The following is a 21,233-nucleotide window of genomic DNA, read 5'->3' as shown; positions in this document are numbered from 1 at the left end:
GATGGAGTGACTTCCCCAACACTGATCACGGTGTGTTGGAGTGACTTCCCCAACACTGATCGCGGTGTGATGGAGTGACTTCCCCAACACTGATTGCGGTGTGTTAGAGTGACTTCCCCAACACTGATCGCGGTGTGATGGAGTGACTTCCCCAACACTGATCACGGTGTGATGGAGTGACTTCCCCAACACTGATTGCGGTGTGTTAGAGTGACTTCCCCAACACTGATCGCGGTGTGATGGAGTGACTTCCCCAACACTGATCACGGTGTGATGGACTGACTTCCCCAACACTGATTGCGGTGTGTTAGAGTGACTTCCCCAACACTGATCACGGTGTGTTAGAGTGACTTCCCCAACACTGATCACGGTGTGATGGACTGACTTCCCCAACACTGATTGCGGTGTGTTAGAGTGACTTCCCCAACACTGATTGCGGTGTGTTAGAGTGACTTCCCCAACACTGATCACGGTGTGTTGGAGTGACTTCCCCAACACTGATCGCGGTGTGATGGAGTGACTTCCCCAACACTGATCGCGGTGTGATGGAGTGACTTCCCCAACACTGATCACGGTGTGATGGACTGACTTCCCCAACACTGATCACGGTGTGATGGAGTGACTTCCCCAACACTGATCACGGTGTGTTGGAGTGACTTCCCCAACACTGATCACGGTGTGATGGACTGACTTCCCCAACACTGATCACGGTGTGTTAGAGTGACTTCCCCAACACTGATCACGGTGTGATGGACTGACTTCCCCAACACTGATCACGGTGTGTTGGAGTGACTTCCCCAACACTGATCACGGTGTGATGGAGTGACTTCCCCAACACTGATCACGGTGTGATGGAGTGACTTCCCCAACACTGATCACGGTGTGTTGGAGTGACTTCCCCAACACTGATCACGGTGTGTTGGAGTGACTTCTGTTGGAGTGACTTCTGTTGGAGTGACTTCTGTTGGAGTGACTTCCCCAACACTGATCACGGTGTGTTGGAGTGACTTCCCCAACACTGATCACGGTGTGTTGGAGTGACTTCTGTTGGAGTGACTTCCGTTGGAGTGACTTCTGTTGGAGTGACTTCCCCAACACTGATCACGGTGTGTTGGAGTGACTTCCCCAACACTGATCACGGTGTGTTGGAGTGACTTCCCCAACACTGATCACGGTGTGTTGGAGTGACTTCCCCAACACTGATCACGGTGTGTTGGAGTGACTTCCCCAACACTGATCACAGTGTGTTGGAGTGACTTCCGTTGGAGTGACTTCCGTTGGAGTGACTTCCGTTGGAGTGACTTCTGTTGGAGTGACTTCCCCAACACTGATCACGGTGTGTTGGAGTGACTTCCGTTGGAGTGACTTCTGTTGGAGTGACTTCCCCAACACTGATCACGGTGTTGGAGTGACTTCCGTTGGAGTGACTTCTGTTGGAGTGACTTCCCCAACACTGATCACGGTGTGTTGGAGTGACTTCCCCAACACTGATCACGGTGTGATGGAGTGACTTCCCCAACACTGATCACGGTGTGATGGAGTGACTTCCCCAACACTGATCACGGTGTGATGGAGTGACTTCCCCAACACTGATCACGGTGTGTTGGAGTGACTTCCCCAACACTGATCACGGTGTGTTGGAGTGACTTCTGTTGGAGTGACTTCTGTTGGAGTGACTTCCCCAACACTGATCACGGTGTGTTGGAGTGACTTCCCCAACACTGATCACGGTGTGTTGGAGTGACTTCTGTTGGAGTGACTTCCGTTGGAGTGACTTCTGTTGGAGTGACTTCCCCAACACTGATCACGGTGTGTTGGAGTGACTTCCCCAACACTGATCACGGTGTGTTGGAGTGACTTCTGTTGGAGTGACTTCCCCAACACTGATCACGGTGTGTTGGAGTGACTTCAGTTGGAGTGACTTCCACAACACTGATCACGGTGCGATGGAGTGACTTCCCCAACACTGATCACAGTGTGTTGGAGTGACTTCAGTTGGAGTGACTTCAGTTGGAGTGACTTCTGTTGGAGTGACTTCCCCAACACTGATCACGGTGTGTTGGAGTGACTTCCGTTGGAGTGACTTCCGTTGGAGTGACTTCCACAACACTGATCACGGTGTGATCGAGTGACTTCCCCAACACTGATCACAGTGTGTTGGAGTGACTTCCCCAACACTGATCACGGTGTGATGGAGTGACTTCCCCAACACTGATCACGGTGTGTTGGAGTGACCTCCGTTGGAGTGACTTCCCCAACACTGATCGCGGTGTGATGGACTGTGACATGTCTCGTAATGTGCCGCTTTTCCCAAACTCATTAATATTCAGCCAGAAGTGACGTGTTCACACGGATGCTGGGAAGAGTAGGGATTTCTTCTTGGTAATGTCAAGTAAACTAATGAATGTAAATGCATTTTGACGAATTATCTTTAAATGTTCAGTAAGTAATCGATTAAGAGCTAAAACATAATGTGTTCCTGAATGCCACTCCAGTATTATTGTGTTCATATATCAGAGATTTGCTAATCCTCATGTGGATCTCTCAGGATCTCGGATCTGGTGGAGCGGGAGACGGAGGAGTATCATAAAGCCGATCCGGACCCGTTCGATGACCGTCATCCAGGTGATCCCGCACCTCACGCATCATCAGGGCTCCACATTAGGCCTTTTCATGTGCTTGACCGGGATTTTGTGTGTGTTTGTGTTTTAAATATAATTTAGTCTGAAGCAATATTCTCATCAGTGTTCAGTCAGCTTTGATATATTTAAATCTGCATATTGTAATATCTGCACCTTTAAAGCCCCCCCCCCCCCCCCCAATCTTATTGAATGTATGCTTCATATTTCATTTTAAATTGCCTAAATTTGATCAATAAATTCAGTTATTTTAGAATAAAGCTTTATATTGCTGAAACACACCAAAAGCAGCCAAGATTGTGTCTAAAGTGTAAGTGACTTCATTTGAACTGTTGAATGAAATGAGTGCCACATTTTCACTCGTGATGGGTTCACTCGTCGTGTGGGAGCACTAAACACGTTAAACATATAAAAACTCCACATTTTGTATTTTTATAGGCCGTATGTTGTTAACGGAGTTTCTTTTGTGATGTTTAGATGTCTCCTCGAGAGGCTGAGAGCCTCAACTGCTCAACACTGTTACAGTAATATATCATCCACTGTCGATTGCAACTCACAATACATGTAATAAAATCAGAAGCATTCTCTCGCTTTACTGATTCCATGCTTATTTTTTACTTATTGACGTGTTAATCCGGCTAGTTGATCAGTCGGGCAAGTTAAGCTCTTCAGAAGCTCCTGGACAAGTGTTAATGTGGAGCCCTGCTTTCATCATCAGTGTCTCCCAGGTGGAACATTATAATATTGACTTCTTGTTTTGCTCTAAGGACGGGCAGATCCAGAGTGCATGCTGGGACACCTGTTGAAAATCCTGTTCAAGAACGATGATTTCATGAATGCGGTAGGATTGGATTAGTTTAATTAATATTGTTAATAAAATTTAGTTTAAAAATGAAATTGTCACTGATTGCATACTCGTTTTGATTGCAAGTGCTTGCTTGTCTAGCACAATGATGCATGCCTATTAACTGGGTGTGGTGACGATATCAAGTGTTAATCAATAGAGATTTTGCATTATGGTTTATATCGCTGTATGGAAGTGTGCAGCTTTCAGTGGGCAGGACTGATGATGTGTTCTTTTTTCATAAAATATAAATATGCACTCACACAGACAATAGAAAAAAGATGTAACTGATATGACGAATAAACTATATCTAATGAACAGCCCATAGGGGTGTAAAGCAAAAGTGAAAAAGGAGAGATGTTTTGAGTCACATGTCCCTCTAGCGCCCCCTACTGACGAGGCCTTGCAGGCTCATGTTCATACGCTGCTTCATCTGTAGGTGAACGTTTCTGCAAGTAAATTGAATATATTTAGTTTGAGTAATACTGTAACACACTGGCATTTTGACAATTCTGTGCGTATGTGACCGCTGAAGGGCAATGAGCCACAGTAGAGGACATTTCAATAACTCTTTAATGTCAAGCACATCACACTCTTTTAGTCACTCATCACTCTGTCAATAACTGTGCAGTCCTACCAGCAGATATATTTACTCATGATCAACACTTCATATCGTCAGACCGTGCTGCTGTACGCATATATCCTGATGTAATACATCTTTAAACCCCTGTAAATCTTAAGAGCTTTAACCATTTGAACTAAGTTGTTACACATTTCGCATTTTTGGGGCGGAAATAATTTCGGTGGAACGCGGCTTATGTTCTTAGCAGTAAAAAAAGTGCATGTGTTTGTGTTCTGATGTTGAGTGTGTTGTGCTTCTCCAGCTGGTGAACACGTACGTGATGAGCAGTCGTGAGGGCTCTGTGAACACGGCGGCCTGCAGACTCCTGCTGAACATCATGCCTGGCCTCGAGACCGCCGTGGTCTTCCAGGAGAAGGTACTGTGAGCCTCACACAGCCCTGATCACACCGGTCGGATAGCTATCTCATTTATCATTTACACCTGGTCACATAAATGTGTTTTCGCAAAACGGATATAAATCCGATCTTCAATTCCTGCGCTATATGCAGATTTAATGGAGTTCACGTCACCGAAAGCAACCGATATGAGCTGGGTTTTATTGATCAGCTAATCTCAAAATCATGACCACAATAGGAGACAGCGGCAACATCACTGTAAGATCATCTTGTTTCTTTACTTTTAATGAAGAGTGTGAATGTTAAGCGTCTGCGACTGACGTTCACTTTGATTTGTGATAGTTAGCGCGTTGGCTTGATGAACTGATGCTCATCTGTGGTGCCATATCTGGCTATAACATGACATGTATATGGAAGCTTGTTTCCGCCACAGAATAAAACATTTTAAAAGATAATTGCGACTTTATCTCACAATTGCGAGTTTATATCTCTCAATTCTGACTTTATTTCTCGCATTTGCGACTTTATATCACGCAATTCTGACTTTATAACACACAATTGCGAGTTTATATCTCACAATTCTGACATCTTTTCTCACAATTGTGAGATATAAAGTCCAATTCTAAGAATTTTTTTTTTTTTTACCTCAGAATAGTTTATATCTCACAATTCTGACTTGATAAGATACAATTGCAACTTTATATCATGCAATTCTGAATTTATATCTCCCAATTGCGTATTATAAAGTCAGAATTGCGTGATATAAAGTCAGAATTGCGAGATGTAAACTCGCAATTGTGAGAGAAAAAGTCGCAATTATCTTTTAAAATGTTTTATTCTGTGGCGTAAACAAGCTACATATAGCCTATAACACACTCACATGTTTATTTTTAGCATTGTTGGGAGGAGGAAAGTTTACATATGTGGTTTCAACAGCCAGATGCGTTTACACTTGTCCAGTTTCGTCTGGCCTCCTCCTGAAGTGGTTTGAGCGATCGGATTCAAATCCGTCTCGAATGTGTTTCGGAGGGCATTCACACCTTGTCTTTTCACGATCGGATAGCCATCCAATCACAGAACACGCATGAAGTGGCCAGGTGTAAACAGCCCTATGGCTTCTGCTTCCTCACGTCTCAAGTGTGTGTGTGTGTGTGACAGGAGGGTATTGTGGAGCGCTTGTTTAAATGGGCCCAGGAGGCGGATCAGCCGCTCAGGATCTACGCCACAGGCCTGCTAGCCGGAGCCATGGAGAACCAGGACATCGCCGCTAACTATCGTGAGGAGAACTCTGTGCTGGTGAGGCCACGAATAATACCATAATAATATGTTTAATTTATATAGCGCCTTTGCCAAGCTCAAGGATGCTTCATAATAACAGTAAAGAACAAACAATCAGTTCATGCATAATAAAAGGACAATAGACATTTGCCCAGTCCGAGAAGTGAGCGATTGCAGTCGCATCAGATGCGAACAGAAACACCTGTGCTAGTCAGTCAGTACTTCATTCTCCATGTCTAAACACTGAGTCACACACACTGCCATTCAAAAGATTTTTATGTTTTTAACAGAGTCTCTTCTGCTCACCAAGACAAAAAAAAAACACACAAAAAAACCCAGTAATATTGTTTGACAGTTTAAAGTAAGTGTAATTTATTCCTGTGATCAAAAGCTGAATTTTCACCTCATTACTCCAGTCTTCAGTGGGGTTTCAGGATTCTTTGATGAAGAGAAAGTTTCATTTATTTGAAATAGAATCTTTTGTAACATTATAAACGTCTTTACTGTAACTTTTGATCAATTGAATGCATCCTTACTGAATAAAAGTATTGATTTCTTTTATTTCCCCCGTCAAAAAACAATTCTTACTGACTCCAAACTTGTGAATGATAGTTTAATGTTACAAAAGACTCAATTGCAGATAAATGCTGTTCTTTTGAACTTTCTATTCATCAAAGAATCCTGAAAAATAATTGTACATACCTGTCTTCAACATTGATATTAATCATAAATGTTTCTTGAGCATCAAATCATTATATTAGAGTGATTTCTGAAGGATCGTGTGACACTGAAGACTGGAGTAATGATGCTGAACGTTCAGCTTTGATCACAGGAATAAATTACACTCTCCTGTATGTTCACATAGAAAACGGTTATTTTAAATTGTAATATTATGTTACAATATTACCGTTTTTTGTTGTTGTTTTTTTTTGTTTTTTTTAATCAAATAAATGCAGTCTTGGTGAGCAGAAGATACTTCTTTTGAAAACATTAAAAATCCTACCGTTCCCACCGCAGTGTATATGTTAGATAAGGGTCCCTTATTTGCAAATCAAATGTAAGGCCATATAAAGTCTTAAAGGTGCATTGTGTAATATTTAGGAGGATCTGTTGACAGAAATGCATTTTCAGTGGTGTATAAAGACCTTACATAATGAAGCGTTGTGTGTTTATTAGCTTAGAATGAGCATTTCTCTCTACACACACCGCAGGTCCGCTTACATCCACATGTTTCTACGGTGGCCCTGAACGGACAAACACGTTTCCTCACTGTTGTTCTTCATGATAAGAAGCTTCAGCTAAAGTCAGTGAAAAAAACACTGACACAATGATGAACAAGTCACAATAATATTCGCAATAACATTGTTTTACTGAATAATTAGGTAAATATAATTTCTATATTTATCTTTGTAAAGAAACCTCGTTATTTAAAGGGACACTAAGTAGGAATTTCTCCCATCTAGTGGTGAAACTGTATTTTGCATTCAAACGAATAATGCTCTCCAGCGCCTCACTTTTTCAAATGCGCGTTGCATCTACGGTAGCCGTTATGTACTAAAAAGCTATGACAGGATGTCTTATAATAGCACTTCGAGTTTTTCTTCGGGTGAACATGTTTGTTATTTAAAACAAACTGAAACTTGAATCAACGAAAAAAAGAATGTTACAGTATAAATTACTGACTGTGAAAAACATTAACTATGGTAGTTAGTAGTAATGCCGGCTTTATTCGTTATATTTTTGAAGTACGTGCATTGCTAGATATCATCATCATCATCCGTGCCTTCTCTAAAGTTACTTTACTCAATAGCTGCTATTCATCAAAGAGCCTGTTTAACTTACTATGAATAGAATAGATAAATAGATATAACTATAAATGTTCTACTATCTATATAATAAAGTTCATAACCAAGCAATGAAAAAGAAGCTTGTAATTAAGACCGTAACATTGACTTACCTGTCGAGAAGAAAGCAGGCAACTTCAGCATCTCTTTTGAAAGCTTTCTCCTGCATTAGCTATCCCGACATTAACCCTTGTTAATCTCCGGTCACGTTTCCTTTTACGGTCTATTTTGGACTTTTTCGATGACGAGGACTCCTTATCCTGTGACTCATATGTATGTATGAATGAACGGTGTATAAATAACCGTGCAGTGCAGCCTTTTAAACTTGCCGCGGCCGTGACAAGCGCCTCTCACTGCTCTGCTCCTCCGCTTCTGCTGGCTTCAGTCACGTGACGCTGGCTCGGAACGAAACGCGTTGTGGAAACGCGTTGGCCTAGTACTTTTTGTCCCTCTCTGCTATTATAGTTTTTCAAGATGGCGGAACTACATGGAAGCCTCCGTGGACCTACCCGTCCCATGTATATAAAGATAATAAATTCTTCGTTTACGTGGATAAGTCAGATCATTGGCATAGGTATTTTTACACCATTGAGGGCATATTTATGAATAAAAATATTGATTTTAGATAATAAAATACCTAAAAAGCTACTTGTTGTCCCTTTAACTGGCTACCCTCTGCTAACTCAGACGACGACATCACCTCCCGTCGGCCACCGTAACTTCTGTTGGGTGCAGTTCACAACCTCACCACTAGATGCTGCTAAACTTACACACTGCACCTTTAAATGGTACAAGAAAATAGAGATTGACCGATATCAGTTGCCCCACCCTCGTCATCAGAGAGAAGGGATGCTACAAGAGGGAGAGGAAGTTACTCTGATTCAAGAATTTAAAACAACGATGTGCGTAGTTAGAGAATATATATCATACGCAGCAATACTGTCTATTTTGACTCGGTGACTTCTAAAAAGCATGTTTGTGTGTCAGGTTCCTCTAATGCTGCAGAGACTGAGGGAGCTTCAGGAGAAGGAGTTGGAGAGCCGGAGAGACAGCAAGCGTCCGAGCAAGAGTCTGGCTCCTCTGCTCCCACTGGACGAGGAGACCGTGGACGGAGAGTTCACTCCCAGCGTTCCCAGTGCTCTCCCGGAGAACCCGGATGCCGAGCCCGTGTGTGCGCTGAGGAGCACGGGCCGGTCTAACACGGGCATGAAAGGCCTGATGAAGCCGGCGTCGGCTGTGCCGCCGGAGCTGGAGGAGAACGAGGGACCGGTGGAGGGCTTGAGGAGCTGGAGGAAGAGGGAGAACGGAGGGAAGGTGAAGCAGAAGCTGAACTTCTCCTTGCCGGAGCCGGAGCGCAACTTCAGCGAGCTGTCCAACAGCAGCTGGTCTGAGATGAGCCCGTGGGTCATCGGGAATAACTACCACCTGTTCCCGCTCACGCCGGGGATCGAGCAGAGGCTGATCCTGCAGTATCTCACCCCGCTGGGAGAGTACCAGGAGGTAATGCCACACACACTCACTGAATCTCACCCCACTGGGGGAGTACCAGGAGGTAATGCCACACACACTCACTGAATCTCACCCTGCTGGGAGAGTACCAGCAGGTAATGCCACACACACTCACTGAATCTCACCCTGCTGGGAGAGTACCAGGAGGTAATGCCACACACACTCACTGAATCTCACCCCGCTGGGGGAGTACCAGGAGGTAATGCCACACACACTCACTGAATCTCACCCCGCTGGGGGAGTACCAGGAGGTAATGCCACACACACTCTCTGAATCTCACCCCGCTGGGAGAGTACCAGGAGGTAATGCCACACACACTCACTGAATCTCACCCCGCTGGGGGAGTACCAGGAGGTAATGCCACACACACTCACTGAATCTCACCCCGCTGGGGGAGTACCAGGAGGTAATGCCACACACACTCACTGAATCTCACCCCGCTGGGAGAGTACCAGGAGGTAATGCCACACACACTCACTGAATCTCACCCCGCTGGGAGAGTACCAGGAGGTAATGCCTCACACACTCACTGAATCTCACCCCGCTGGGGGAGTACCAGGAGGTAATGCCACACACACTCACTGAATCTCACCCCGCTGGGGGAGTACCAGGAGGTAATGCCACACACACTCACTGAATCTCACCCCGCTGGGGGAGTACCAGGAGGTAATGCCACACACACTCACTGAATCTCACCCCGCTGGGGGAGTACCAGGAGGTAATGCCACACACACTCACTGAATCTCACCCCGCTGGGGGAGTACCAGGAGGTAATGCCACACACACTCACTGAATCTCACCCCGCTGGGGGAGTACCAGGAGGTAATGCCACACACACTCACTGAATCTCACCCCGCTGGGGGAGTACCAGGAGGTAATGCCACACACACTCACTGAATCTCACCCCGCTGGGGGAGTACCAGGAGGTAATGCCACACACACTCACTGAATCTCACCCCGCTGGGGGAGTACCAGGAGGTAATGCCACACACACTCACTGAATCTCACCCCGCTGGGGGAGTACCAGGAGGTAATGCCACACACACTCACTGAATCTCACCCCGCTGGGGGAGTACCAGGAGGTAATGCCACACACACTCACTGAATCTCACCCCGCTGGGGGAGTACCAGGAGGTAATGCCACACACACTCACTGAATCTCACCCCGCTGGGGGAGTACCAGGAGGTAATGCCACACACACTCACTGAATCTCACCCCGCTGGGGGAGTACCAGGAGGTAATGCCACACACACTCTCTGAATCTCACCCCGCTGGGGGAGTACCAGGAGGTAATGCCACACACACTCTCTGAATCTCACCCCGCTGGGAGAGTACCAGGAGGTAATGCCACACACACTCACTGAATCTCACCCCGCTGGGGGAGTACCAGGAGGTAATGCCACACACACTCACTGAATCTCACCCCGCTGGGGGAGTACCAGGAGGTAATGCCACACACACTCACTGAATCTCACCCCGCTGGGGGAGTACCAGGAGGTAATGCCACACACACTCTCTGAATCTCACCCCGCTGGGGGAGTACCAGGAGGTAATGCCACACACACTCTCTGAATCTCACCCCGCTGGGGGAGTACCAGGAGGTAATGCCACACACACTCACTGAATCTCACCCCGCTGGGAGAGTACCAGGAGGTAATGCCACACACACTCACTGAATCTCACCCCGCTGGGGGAGTACCAGGAGGTAATGCCACACACACTCTCTGAATCTCACCCCGCTGGGAGAGTACCAGGAGGTAATGCCACACACACTCACTGAATCTCACCCCGCTGGGGGAGTACCAGGAGGTAATGCCACACACACACTCACTGACGGAGGATAGGTCTCCCTTTCTTACTCCAAATCTTTTTATTGGTTTTCAGTGACAATACAGAACCTCGTAAAAACAGTAGAGTGTAAAACATTGTCCATTATTAAGATAGAAGGATAATTAAGAAGGATAGTCTGTCTGGCCAAGATTGTAGTAAAATCAATGACTTTACAAACTCGGGGTGCCGAATCAGGCCAAGGGGAGACCCCAAACAGGGCTATAAATGGGTCAGGGTCAATATTAGTGTTGAGAGCTTTTGTAAGCGTCTCAAGTACATTGGACCGAAAGGTTACCAGCTGTGGACATGTCCAAAACACATGCAGATGGTTGGCAGGAGACTGTTTGCAACGGTTGCAGGCGGCATTCTTGTCTGGGAACATTTTAGCCAATCGGGCTTTGGTTAAGTGAGCTCTGAATAGTATTTTGCATTGTATTAAAGGCAGGGTAGGTAGAAATGGTCTAAAAATTCTATTTTTCAAATTTGTTTAAACTTTATGTACATATCAATACATAATTAAAATGTAAGTACTCTGAAAAAGAAAGTATCAAAATCGAGTGTCTGTAGACCTCTCACGACTGTTTTAAAGACATCTCATTATTTCCATTCACTCCACCCCCTCATTTCTGTGCTTCTTCCAAAGCCACGCCCCCAAAACACATGAACGCGCGACTCTGACCGCTGAGCTAGAGGACGCATTATTTACCTGAGACAAGCGGAGGGGAAGGGGCATTTTTTTGCCTGGTTTGCCTTCACTAACTGCATATGCCGGTACTGTAAATTTAGATTGCTCTTTCTCTGCCATTGTTTTGGTATTCCTCATAGACTGTAAAAAAATATGGACGACGCCCCTTCGCTCTCTTCCATTGATGAGAACTGAAGCCGCCAGAGTCCCGATATGGCGCTGACATATTGGAACTTGAGTCTGCGCAGTAGCGATCTCGGGACCAGACCTGCGCAGTAGTGAGCAGGAAGTAAAGCCGCGAAATATACGCTCCGCCCTCACTCTCGCAGAATGCACTCAGGGAGAGTGGATTCTGCACACTTTTTAAAAAATTGATTGCAGTACGACAAGAGGCTTGTTAAAATAAAGTAAATACAATCTCCTCAGTCCTCCGAAGATCCCGAAAAAAATGTCCGTTGGTGCTTCAGTGACTACTTCGCTCGAGAACCTGTCAATCACAGCTGTCAATCATGACGTTACACCACCGCATCACGTAACTAACTAAAAACCAACTTATTTTTGAAACAGACACTTGAACTTACATCAGCGTGATAAAAACGACAGCAAATGAAAGAAACCACCTTTGGAAAAAAGATATTTGAAGTGTAATTTAATTGTTTAGTTGGTCTCACGTCCCGTTGAATAACATGGGGAGGCGGGGCTTATGACCTATACTAGGACCAGTCACTGGGGGGCGATCGAGACGTTTTGGCTTCACTTTTCAGGGCTTGTGCGGCACGCTTGGTATTCCTAGGTTCAGTGCCTTCTTCTTCTTCTTCGATAGATTTTATTGGCAGCTTGCAAACATAGTGCATTACCGCCATCTACTGGACGGAGGTGTGATCAGGTTCCGTGCCTCTCGCACTCCTCAAATCAAACGGTCGCGCGCAAGTGGGCAGGTGCTGTGTGGCAAAAGGGTGGTTGCCATGGTTGCGAGAGAGTGACAGTCGCCTAAGCTAATCCTTTGATTCGTCCCGAATCGAAATAATGAGCTGTGTTTAATACAGATTAAACGGTCTAGAGTCACTTGATTTTTATACTCTTTTTTTCAGAGTTCTTACATTTTAATTATGTATTGATATATATAGAAAGTTTTAACAAATTTGGATCTTTAATTTTTAATAAATCCTACCTACCCTGCCTTTAAGCCATGCCTGACACACATGGAAGAGGAGAGTACCCAGTTCAAGATGTTAACCCTAACTCTGTAATAAAAACTCAGAGGTCTGGCTCCAAGGTATCTTTAAGGGTGTTAGTAGGGACTGGAATAATAGAATTTATTAAATTATAAATGACTGAGATGAAATGCCTGTGGCTGACATTTAAAGCAAGAAAGTGATCAATTTGTGTTTCAGGTAGACGATTAGGAAAGTGAGGAAACTGCTTCTGTATAAAATGTGTGATTTGAAAGAACCAAAATAAGTGATGACTGGGTGGTCTCCCTTTTTAAAAGGCATTTTCACCCAAAAATAAAGGCATATTTGCACCCCAAGTTGAGTGAAAGTGCTGTGTTTGTGTGTGCAGTTGTTGGCCGTGTTCATGCAGCTCGGTGCTCGTGAGCTGCTGATGCACTACATGGATCTGAAACAGACCAACGACGTCCAGCTCACGTTTGAAGCCCTGAAGGTACCAGACACACATTACACCCTCCAACTGTGTGTTTCTCATGATCAGAAAAACCCTTTGATCTCAAGACTTATGCTTCTTATTAGTTTTGAGATGTTTACTCATTCTTGCTCCTCTCTCTGTGTTTCAGTATCTCGCATCTCTTCTCCTCCATAAGAAGTTTGCTGCCGAGTTTGTTGCACACGGAGGAGTGCCGAAGCTGCTGGAGATCCCTCGGCCCTCGATGGCTGCCACCGGCGTCTCTCTGTGCCTCTATTACCTCGCGTACAACCAGGACGCCATGGAGCGGGTGAGATGGTGGCACGATCGCAGCCTTTAACCAGGACTCCACATTAACACTTGTCTGGGACAAGTGGAGTTTTTGAAGGGACAAGTAAAAGAGAATTTTATCAACTAGCCGGATTAAAACGTCAATAACAAAAAAATAACCATGGAATTACTAAAACGAGAGAATGATTCTGATTTTATTACATTTATTGTAAGTTGCGATCAATAGTGTGCTGTAGTGTTGAGACTCTCAAAATGTGTAGTTTTATGTTTTATATATTTACATATTAAATTGTCACTTACATTTTAGATGCAATATTGACAGTTTTTGTTCTGTTTCAGCAGCGAAAATAGTTCCAAAACAAAGAACCGTAGCACATCTCACAGGAACACTTAACCATGTTTTCATTACTGAATGATTCAGCGTTTTGAACAAATTGGTTGAGCCAAAGATTCAATGACTCATTCATAAACCGCTGTCCCATTCATGAATGAATCAGTCGTTTGAACGAATCGTTTGAATGAATGACGCAATGACTCGCTCATTAAGACGGTCCCCTGCCGCTACTGGAGGTTTAGGTTCATGTTTTAAAAGTGTTATTCTTTCCAACATTCCTTAATTGTATGTTCAAATATATTTAAAACAACCTCATAACATTATTTAATACAGTTGCAATTTTTAGCCCTACTTAGGGTAACAGCCCTATAGTGTCTTATTATTCCAATTGAATTAATTGATCAAATTTAGGAATTTAAAATGAACCATGAGGCATAATATTTAATAAGTTCTTTTTGTATTTTTGTGTAAAGTGCCTTGAGAAGCTGCTTTAAAGGGGTGGTATAATGCCCTTTTCACAAGATGTAAAATAAGAATCTGATGTCCCCAGAGTGTGTGTGTGAAGTTTTAGCTCAAAATACCCCACAGATATTTTTATATAGCATGTTAAAGTTGTCAAAGTTGAGGGTGAGCAAAAACACACTGTTTTTGTGTGTGTCCCTTTAAATGCAAATGAGCTGCTGCTCCTGGCACAGGGGGCGGAGCTTCAACAGCTTGCACTCACACACACACACTGAAAATTTCAAAAACTTTTAGCCTTTTATGTTCAAACCGGAGTCAGACAATGATGGAGAGACTCGAGAAGTGACAACATGTAGAAGCAACAGGACATTTCTGAATGGTTAGTTGATGAGTTTATGAAGCTGATGTGTAGTTATCTTCTAGTCATTGATTAGCATATTCTGTCATGATAATCTATCGTGTTCAGGGGGCGGGGTTTATGTAAATTCTAGGGTTTGTGATGTCACTAACCCGTGAGGAATGTGGTGTAGTCTCTACCAGCCGTTTGTTGTAGTTCTTAAACTATTTCTTTAAAAGCAAATATCTCCCTTTGCTCTGAACTTTGAGCGTCGTAACTTTGCAGATGTTGTTTGTGCTCAAACAGCAACATTACACACTAACTAAAGTTAGAAAAGTCAAATCATAATCAACCACCCCTTTAAAGGCGCTATAAGAAATAGTGTATTATTATTGCAGGTGTGTTTGCTCATGTGTCTCAGGTTTGTATGCTCTCGTGTCTCAGGTGTGTATGCTCTTCTGTCGCAGGTGTGTATGCTGCCGCACTCGCTGCTGGCGGAGGTGGTGAGCTACACGCTGTGGCTGCTCGAGTGCTCCCACGCCTCCGGCTGCTGCCACGCCACCATGTTCTTCTCCATCTGCTTCTCCTTCAGGGCCGTGCTCGACCTCTTCGACAAGCAGGACGGCCTGCGCCGGCTCGTCAACCTGGTGAGCTCTTCTTACGGCGTAGGAATCAATCAATCAAACTCTCAACCAATCAAATGAGCATGTGGGCGGAGTCTCATCTAGCGCACTACACTCGCAACAATCAATCAGAAGTCACGGCCAATTAGAAGAGCGTGTGGGTGGAGTCTTTCTGCAGGCGCACTGCACTCAACCAAATCAATCAAAAATCCCAGCCAATTAGAAGAGCTTGTGGGCGGAGTCTCTGCTCAAGCGCACTGCACTCGCAACCAAATGGATAAGCACATAATCAAATTCATAAATGTTACACCATTTTAACGTGATTAAGTGACTGAAACAAGCATATCCACTCTCAGTACAGCTATAAATGATATTCAAACTATCACTAAATTGTTTTAACATTAAATAAAGCACATAATTAGTACCTGAGATTATCATTGTCATACTTTAGTATGTTGAAACCATTTCTAATGTACAATCTGCGAGGCTCATCGTGCTCGTCGACTGATTTGGACAAAAACTCTGATTAACATGGAAATTATGCCTTTATTACGCATCATGGCGTCGCGTCTGTTTTCTCATGAGAGCAAAAACTGTATGACTTTTTTTTTTCTTGGAACAGAAACAAAAACTGAGATATTTCTCAAAATATATATATTTTTATCCATACAATGGAAGTCAGTGGGCTTTAATGTAATTTGATTTGCAATATTCTTCAAAATATCTTCTGAATATCTTAGAGTTGTAGTTTTTGGGTGGGGTGTCCCTTTAAAGAGAAGCGGGTATGATCAGAGAGAAGTGGGTGTGGTCAGAGAGAAGCGGGTGTGGTCAGAGAAGTGGGTGTGGTCAGAGAAGCGGGTGTGGTCAGAGAGAAGCGGGTGTGGTCAGAGAGAAGTGGGTGTGGTCAGAGGAAGGAGGCCTGTGTGCAGATTGAGGCCTGGTGGCCTTTGATGATAATGATATTAGGAGAGCAGAGTCCTTTGCTAATAAGTTGATATTTCTACTACAACATAAACATGCCCTGCTGAAAACAACAAGCCAGTCTGTTTGCTGGTCTGAGCTGGCCATCAAGCTGCTATACTGGTCAGGCTAGTCTAGTTTGATGGTTTTAGAAGGGTTTTGTCAGCTGACCTGGGAAACTAGTTTCTTTTTCTCACAATTGCATGTTTACATCTCACAATTCTGACTTTATAACAAGCGATTGAGAGATATAAAGTCAGATTTGCAAGATATAAACATGAAATTGAGAATTTGACTTTATATCTTGCAAGTCTGACTTTATCACACGCAATTGCGACTTTATATCTTGCAATTCTGAGAAATAAAGTCAGATTTAGAGAGATTCAGAGATGTAAACTTGCAATTGTGAGATAAAAATTCGCAATTATCTTTTAAAATGTTTTATTCTGTGGCGGAAACAGTCTTCCACACCCTCATGCCATTCAAACCCTGTTTTAATATTATTTAAACTTTCATCAGACAATGAAATTGGTTTTTCATTTATAAAACGTACCTTATTCAGACTTATATGAACTTCAGTCTGTGCCACAATAAAGGCTCAAGGGTTTACAGCAGAAGTGTATTATACTGGTATAATAAGCGGTATCAGTATGCTCCTCTTACAGTGTTAGCCTGTGCTGTGTGTTGCAGATCAGCACGCTGGAGATCCTGAACCCGGAGGACCAGGGCGCGCTGTTGAGCGACGACGAGATCTTCTCCAGCCGGCAGACGGCGAAGCACACCTGCATGGCCCTGCGCAGGTACTTCGAGGCGCACCTGAGCATTAAAGTGGAGCAGGTCAAGCAGTCCCTGCAGAGGACCGAGGGGGGAGCGCTCATACACCCACAGCCGTACTACAAGGTACGTCTGTTCAACACAGCAGCGCTGACGGACGGGTCATCACACTGCCATGTGACTTCAGTGATGTCACTGTCCTGCTGCGTCTGTGCTAGATTTGAAACATTGAGCTCTGGTGGACTGTTTTGAAATGTACATAACTGGTCAAACGCTAATGATTTTTTGAAAGAGTCTCTTCTGCTCACCAGGTATTTTTTAACGGCTGTTTTCTGTGTGAATATACAGGTATTTAGTAAACTAATTTATTCCTGTGATCAAAGACAAATTAGAAAAATCAGCTTTGATCACAGGAATTAATTGCACTTTACCAGAGAATGTCTAATAAGGGGAGATGTTCCACTCTCAGTACACTTCCGGCTTCTGAACTGGTTGCAGTTCCACATGAGGGCGCTCACAGGACGAGTGCAGAATGAATGGAGGTCTATGGCGCTATACCCATAGATATCATATAATGAAGGCTAGATGTCTCGTCTGCGCTGCTGGCCAATGGAGGTCGACGTCCGCACACGGCGGCCATCTTACAACAGGGTGCTCGCTCACTCGTAACGTGGTGCATGTACTTTTAAATAACCATAACTTGCTAAATTTTCAACCGATTTTCAAACGGTTGGTTTGTTATAAGCGTCAGAGATGTAGTTATGACACTGCATACATATGAATAATTATAACAATGGACTTCCATATGAAAGAATTATAGCCACGTTAATAACGTTTATAAGAAACCAAACCGTTTGTAAATCCGTCAAGATTTCAGCGAGATAAGAGGATGTGTGTGCGTGCTGATCACTCACCGTAATTCACAGCTTCCCTGTGGTGAGATGGCCGCCGGTGATGCCGGAAGTGACTCCGCCGTAAGACATCTAGCCTTTATTATATGATCTCTATGGCTATACCCCTCAAAATCCACTGGGTATAGCCATATAGCCATCCACTGGAAACACACAACACAGCTGACACAGGGAAACACACTACACAGCTGACACAGGGAAACACACAACACAGCTGACACAGGGAAACACACAACACAGCTGACACAGGGAAACACACAACACAGCTGACACAGGGAAACACACAACACAGCTGACACAGGGAAACACACACAGCTGACACAGGGAAACACACAACACAGCTGACACAGGGAAACACACACCACAGCTGACACAGGGAAACACACAACACAGCTGACACAGGGAAACACACAACACAGCTGACACAGGGAAACACACAACACAGCTGACACAGGGAAACACACAACACAGCTGACACAGGCAAACACACAACACAGCTGACACAGCTGACACAGGGAAACAGCTGACACAGCTGACACAGGGAAACACACAACACAGCTGACACAGGGAAACACACAACACAGCTGACACAGGGAAACACACACAGCTGACACAGGGAAACACACAACACAGCTGACACAGGGAAACACACACCACAGCTGACACAGGGAAACACACAACACAGCTGACACAGGGAAACACACACAGCACAACACAGCTGACACAGCTGACACAGGGAAACAGCTGACACAGCTGACACAGGGAAACACACAACACAGCTGACACAGGGAAACACACAACACAGCTGACACAGGCAAACACACAACACAGCTGACACAGGGAAACACACAACACAGCTGACACAGGGAAACACACACCACAGCTGACACAGGGAAACACACACCACAGCTGACACAGGCAAACACACAACACAGCTGACACAGGGAAACACACAACACAGCTGACACAGGGAAACACACAACACAGCTGACACAGGGAAACACACAACACAGCTGACACAGGGAAACACACACCACAGCTGACACAGGGAAACACACAACACAGCTGACACAGGCAAACACACAACACAGCTGACACAGGCAAACACACAACACAGCTGACACAGGGAAACACACAACACAGCTGACACAGGGAAACACACAACACAGCTGACACAGGGAAACACACAACACAGCTGACACAGGGAAACACACACCACAGCTGACACAGGGAAACACACAACACAGCTGACACAGGCAAACACACAACACAGCTGACACGGGCAAACACACAACACAGCTGACACGGGGAAACACACACAGCTGACACGGGGAAACACACACAGCTGACACAGGGAAACGCACAACACAGCTGACACAGGCAAACACACAACACAGCTGACACAGGCAAACACACAACACAGCTGACACAGGGAAACAATACAGCTGACACAGGGAAACACACAACACAGCTGACACAGGGAAACACACAGCTGACACAGGGAAACACACAACACAGCTGACACAGGGAAACACACAACACAGCTGACACAGGGAAACACACAACACAGCTGACACAGGCAAACACACAACACAGCTGACACAGGCAAACACACAACACAGCTGACACAGGGAAACACAACACAGCTGACACAGGGAAACACACACCACAGCTGACACAGGCAAACACACAACACAGCTGACACAGGCAAACACACAACACAGCTGACACAGGGAAACACAACACAGCTGACACAGGGAAACACACAACACAGCTGACACAGGGAAACACACACCACAGCTGACACAGGGAAACACACAACACAGCTGACACAGGGAAACACACAGCTGACACAGGGAAACACACAACACAGCTGACACAGGGAAACACACAACACAGCTGACACAGGCAAACACACAACACAGCTGACACAGGCAAACACACAACACAGCTGACACAGGGAAACACACAACACAGCTGACACAGGGAAACACAACACAGCTGACACAGGGAAACACACACCACAGCTGACACAGGCAAACACACAACACAGCTGACACAGGGAAACACAACACAGCTGACACAGGGAAACACACACCACAGCTGACACAGGGAAACACACACCACAGCTGACACAGGGAAACACACAACACAGCTGACACAGGGAAACACACAACACAGCTGACACAGGGAAACACACAACACAGCTGACACAGGGAAACACACAACACAGCTGACACAGGGAAACACACGTGCTAGAAGAGCTTTTGTTTTGTTTGTTTCTGGTCCCGCTTCGAATGCCATGATGCCATCAAGCGGTATCTCTGGTCATAATCAGTCCTTCACTGACCAATCAGCGTTCATTAGCAGAATGCTAGCGTGTTATGGGCAACAACAACTCAACCTGTAAAAAATCGAAAGGACATAAGCACTCGTTCATTCAACTTTCGACCTATAACCCATGCTGAACTTGCAAAACCTACAATCAAATCTGAGATTTCTCAACGACAATCGGGTGAAAGAGACAAATTTAGCCGTCCAGCCCCATAGACTCCCATTCACTCTGCACTCATGGCGATCGCCCCCAGTGGAGCTCTGGTGGAACTACAACCAACATTCGGTACAACAGGACTTAATAGGGAGTGGGCAGGCTCTCCGTAGACGGGCTCTGACTTTACTATATATCAGGGATTCACCGATATTAACATTTTGTCCGATACCGATAATTCTGTATATTTGAAAGCCGATATATTTGCTGATAAATCTAAATCCAAATTTTTATATAATTTGAGAGCCTGATTACAAAAACAAGTCTCACCATTACAATCCATGTCCCAAACACACAATTATAAGGATGTTCTTATTATAATTGTATGTAGCCGATATGACGGACTTGCGCTGCACTAGACTGTGTATTTTCCTTTTCTGAAGTGATTACAATCATATTTCAAGTAATTCATAACCATAATGAAGAACAGTGCACATCTGAAGAGTCTCAGCTGGAGGAAATAATACATTATTTATCGGCTTTAATATATCAGACAAATTTTCTTATCGGGCCGATAACGCTAACAATAAAATGAACATATATCGGCCGATACTGATATGGTGGCTGATATATCGTGCATCCCTAAAAATCTTGATTCACCCGTCTGAGATTGATATTGATATAGAGCCGTTCCACATGTCTATGAGCGTGATATTGCTCATATAAATATTCAAGGATATGATACCGCTTTCATTCTTCAAGAAAAGCGATATCTTTGTATCCTTTTACTGGTTAAAGTT

The 21,233-nt window shown here is 44.6% G+C and overlaps 2 protein-coding genes across 3 annotated transcripts in view; both read left to right on the top strand.

Annotated features, from left to right (window-relative positions):
• The window catches only part of LOC311278748 (nuclear factor 7, ovary-like), a 1,193,180-nt gene that overhangs the window by 995,141 nt on the left and 176,806 nt on the right, over window positions 1-21,233 (top strand). The gene's annotated exons all lie outside the window — the stretch shown is intronic.
• The window catches only part of dcaf1 (ddb1 and cul4 associated factor 1), a 58,630-nt gene that overhangs the window by 12,486 nt on the left and 24,911 nt on the right, over window positions 1-21,233 (top strand). For both annotated transcript variants that reach the window (XM_084389750.1, XM_084389749.1), the window contains exons 3-11: window positions 2,549-2,625; window positions 3,407-3,480; window positions 4,368-4,481; window positions 5,620-5,757; window positions 8,571-9,083; window positions 13,173-13,274; window positions 13,405-13,563; window positions 15,145-15,324; window positions 16,951-17,160. In XM_084389750.1, coding sequence (XP_084245876.1) covers window positions 2,549-2,625; window positions 3,407-3,480; window positions 4,368-4,481; window positions 5,620-5,757; window positions 8,571-9,083; window positions 13,173-13,274; window positions 13,405-13,563; window positions 15,145-15,324; window positions 16,951-17,160 — 1,567 coding nt within the window. The remainder of the gene's footprint in view (window positions 1-2,548; window positions 2,626-3,406; window positions 3,481-4,367; window positions 4,482-5,619; window positions 5,758-8,570; window positions 9,084-13,172; window positions 13,275-13,404; window positions 13,564-15,144; window positions 15,325-16,950; window positions 17,161-21,233) is intronic.

The sequence above is a fragment of the Rutilus rutilus genome, assembly GCF_951802725.1.
Source record: "Rutilus rutilus genome assembly, chromosome: 19".
Taxonomy (NCBI): domain Eukaryota; kingdom Metazoa; phylum Chordata; class Actinopteri; order Cypriniformes; family Leuciscidae; genus Rutilus; species Rutilus rutilus.
This window is presented reverse-complemented; position numbering and strand designations above follow the sequence as displayed.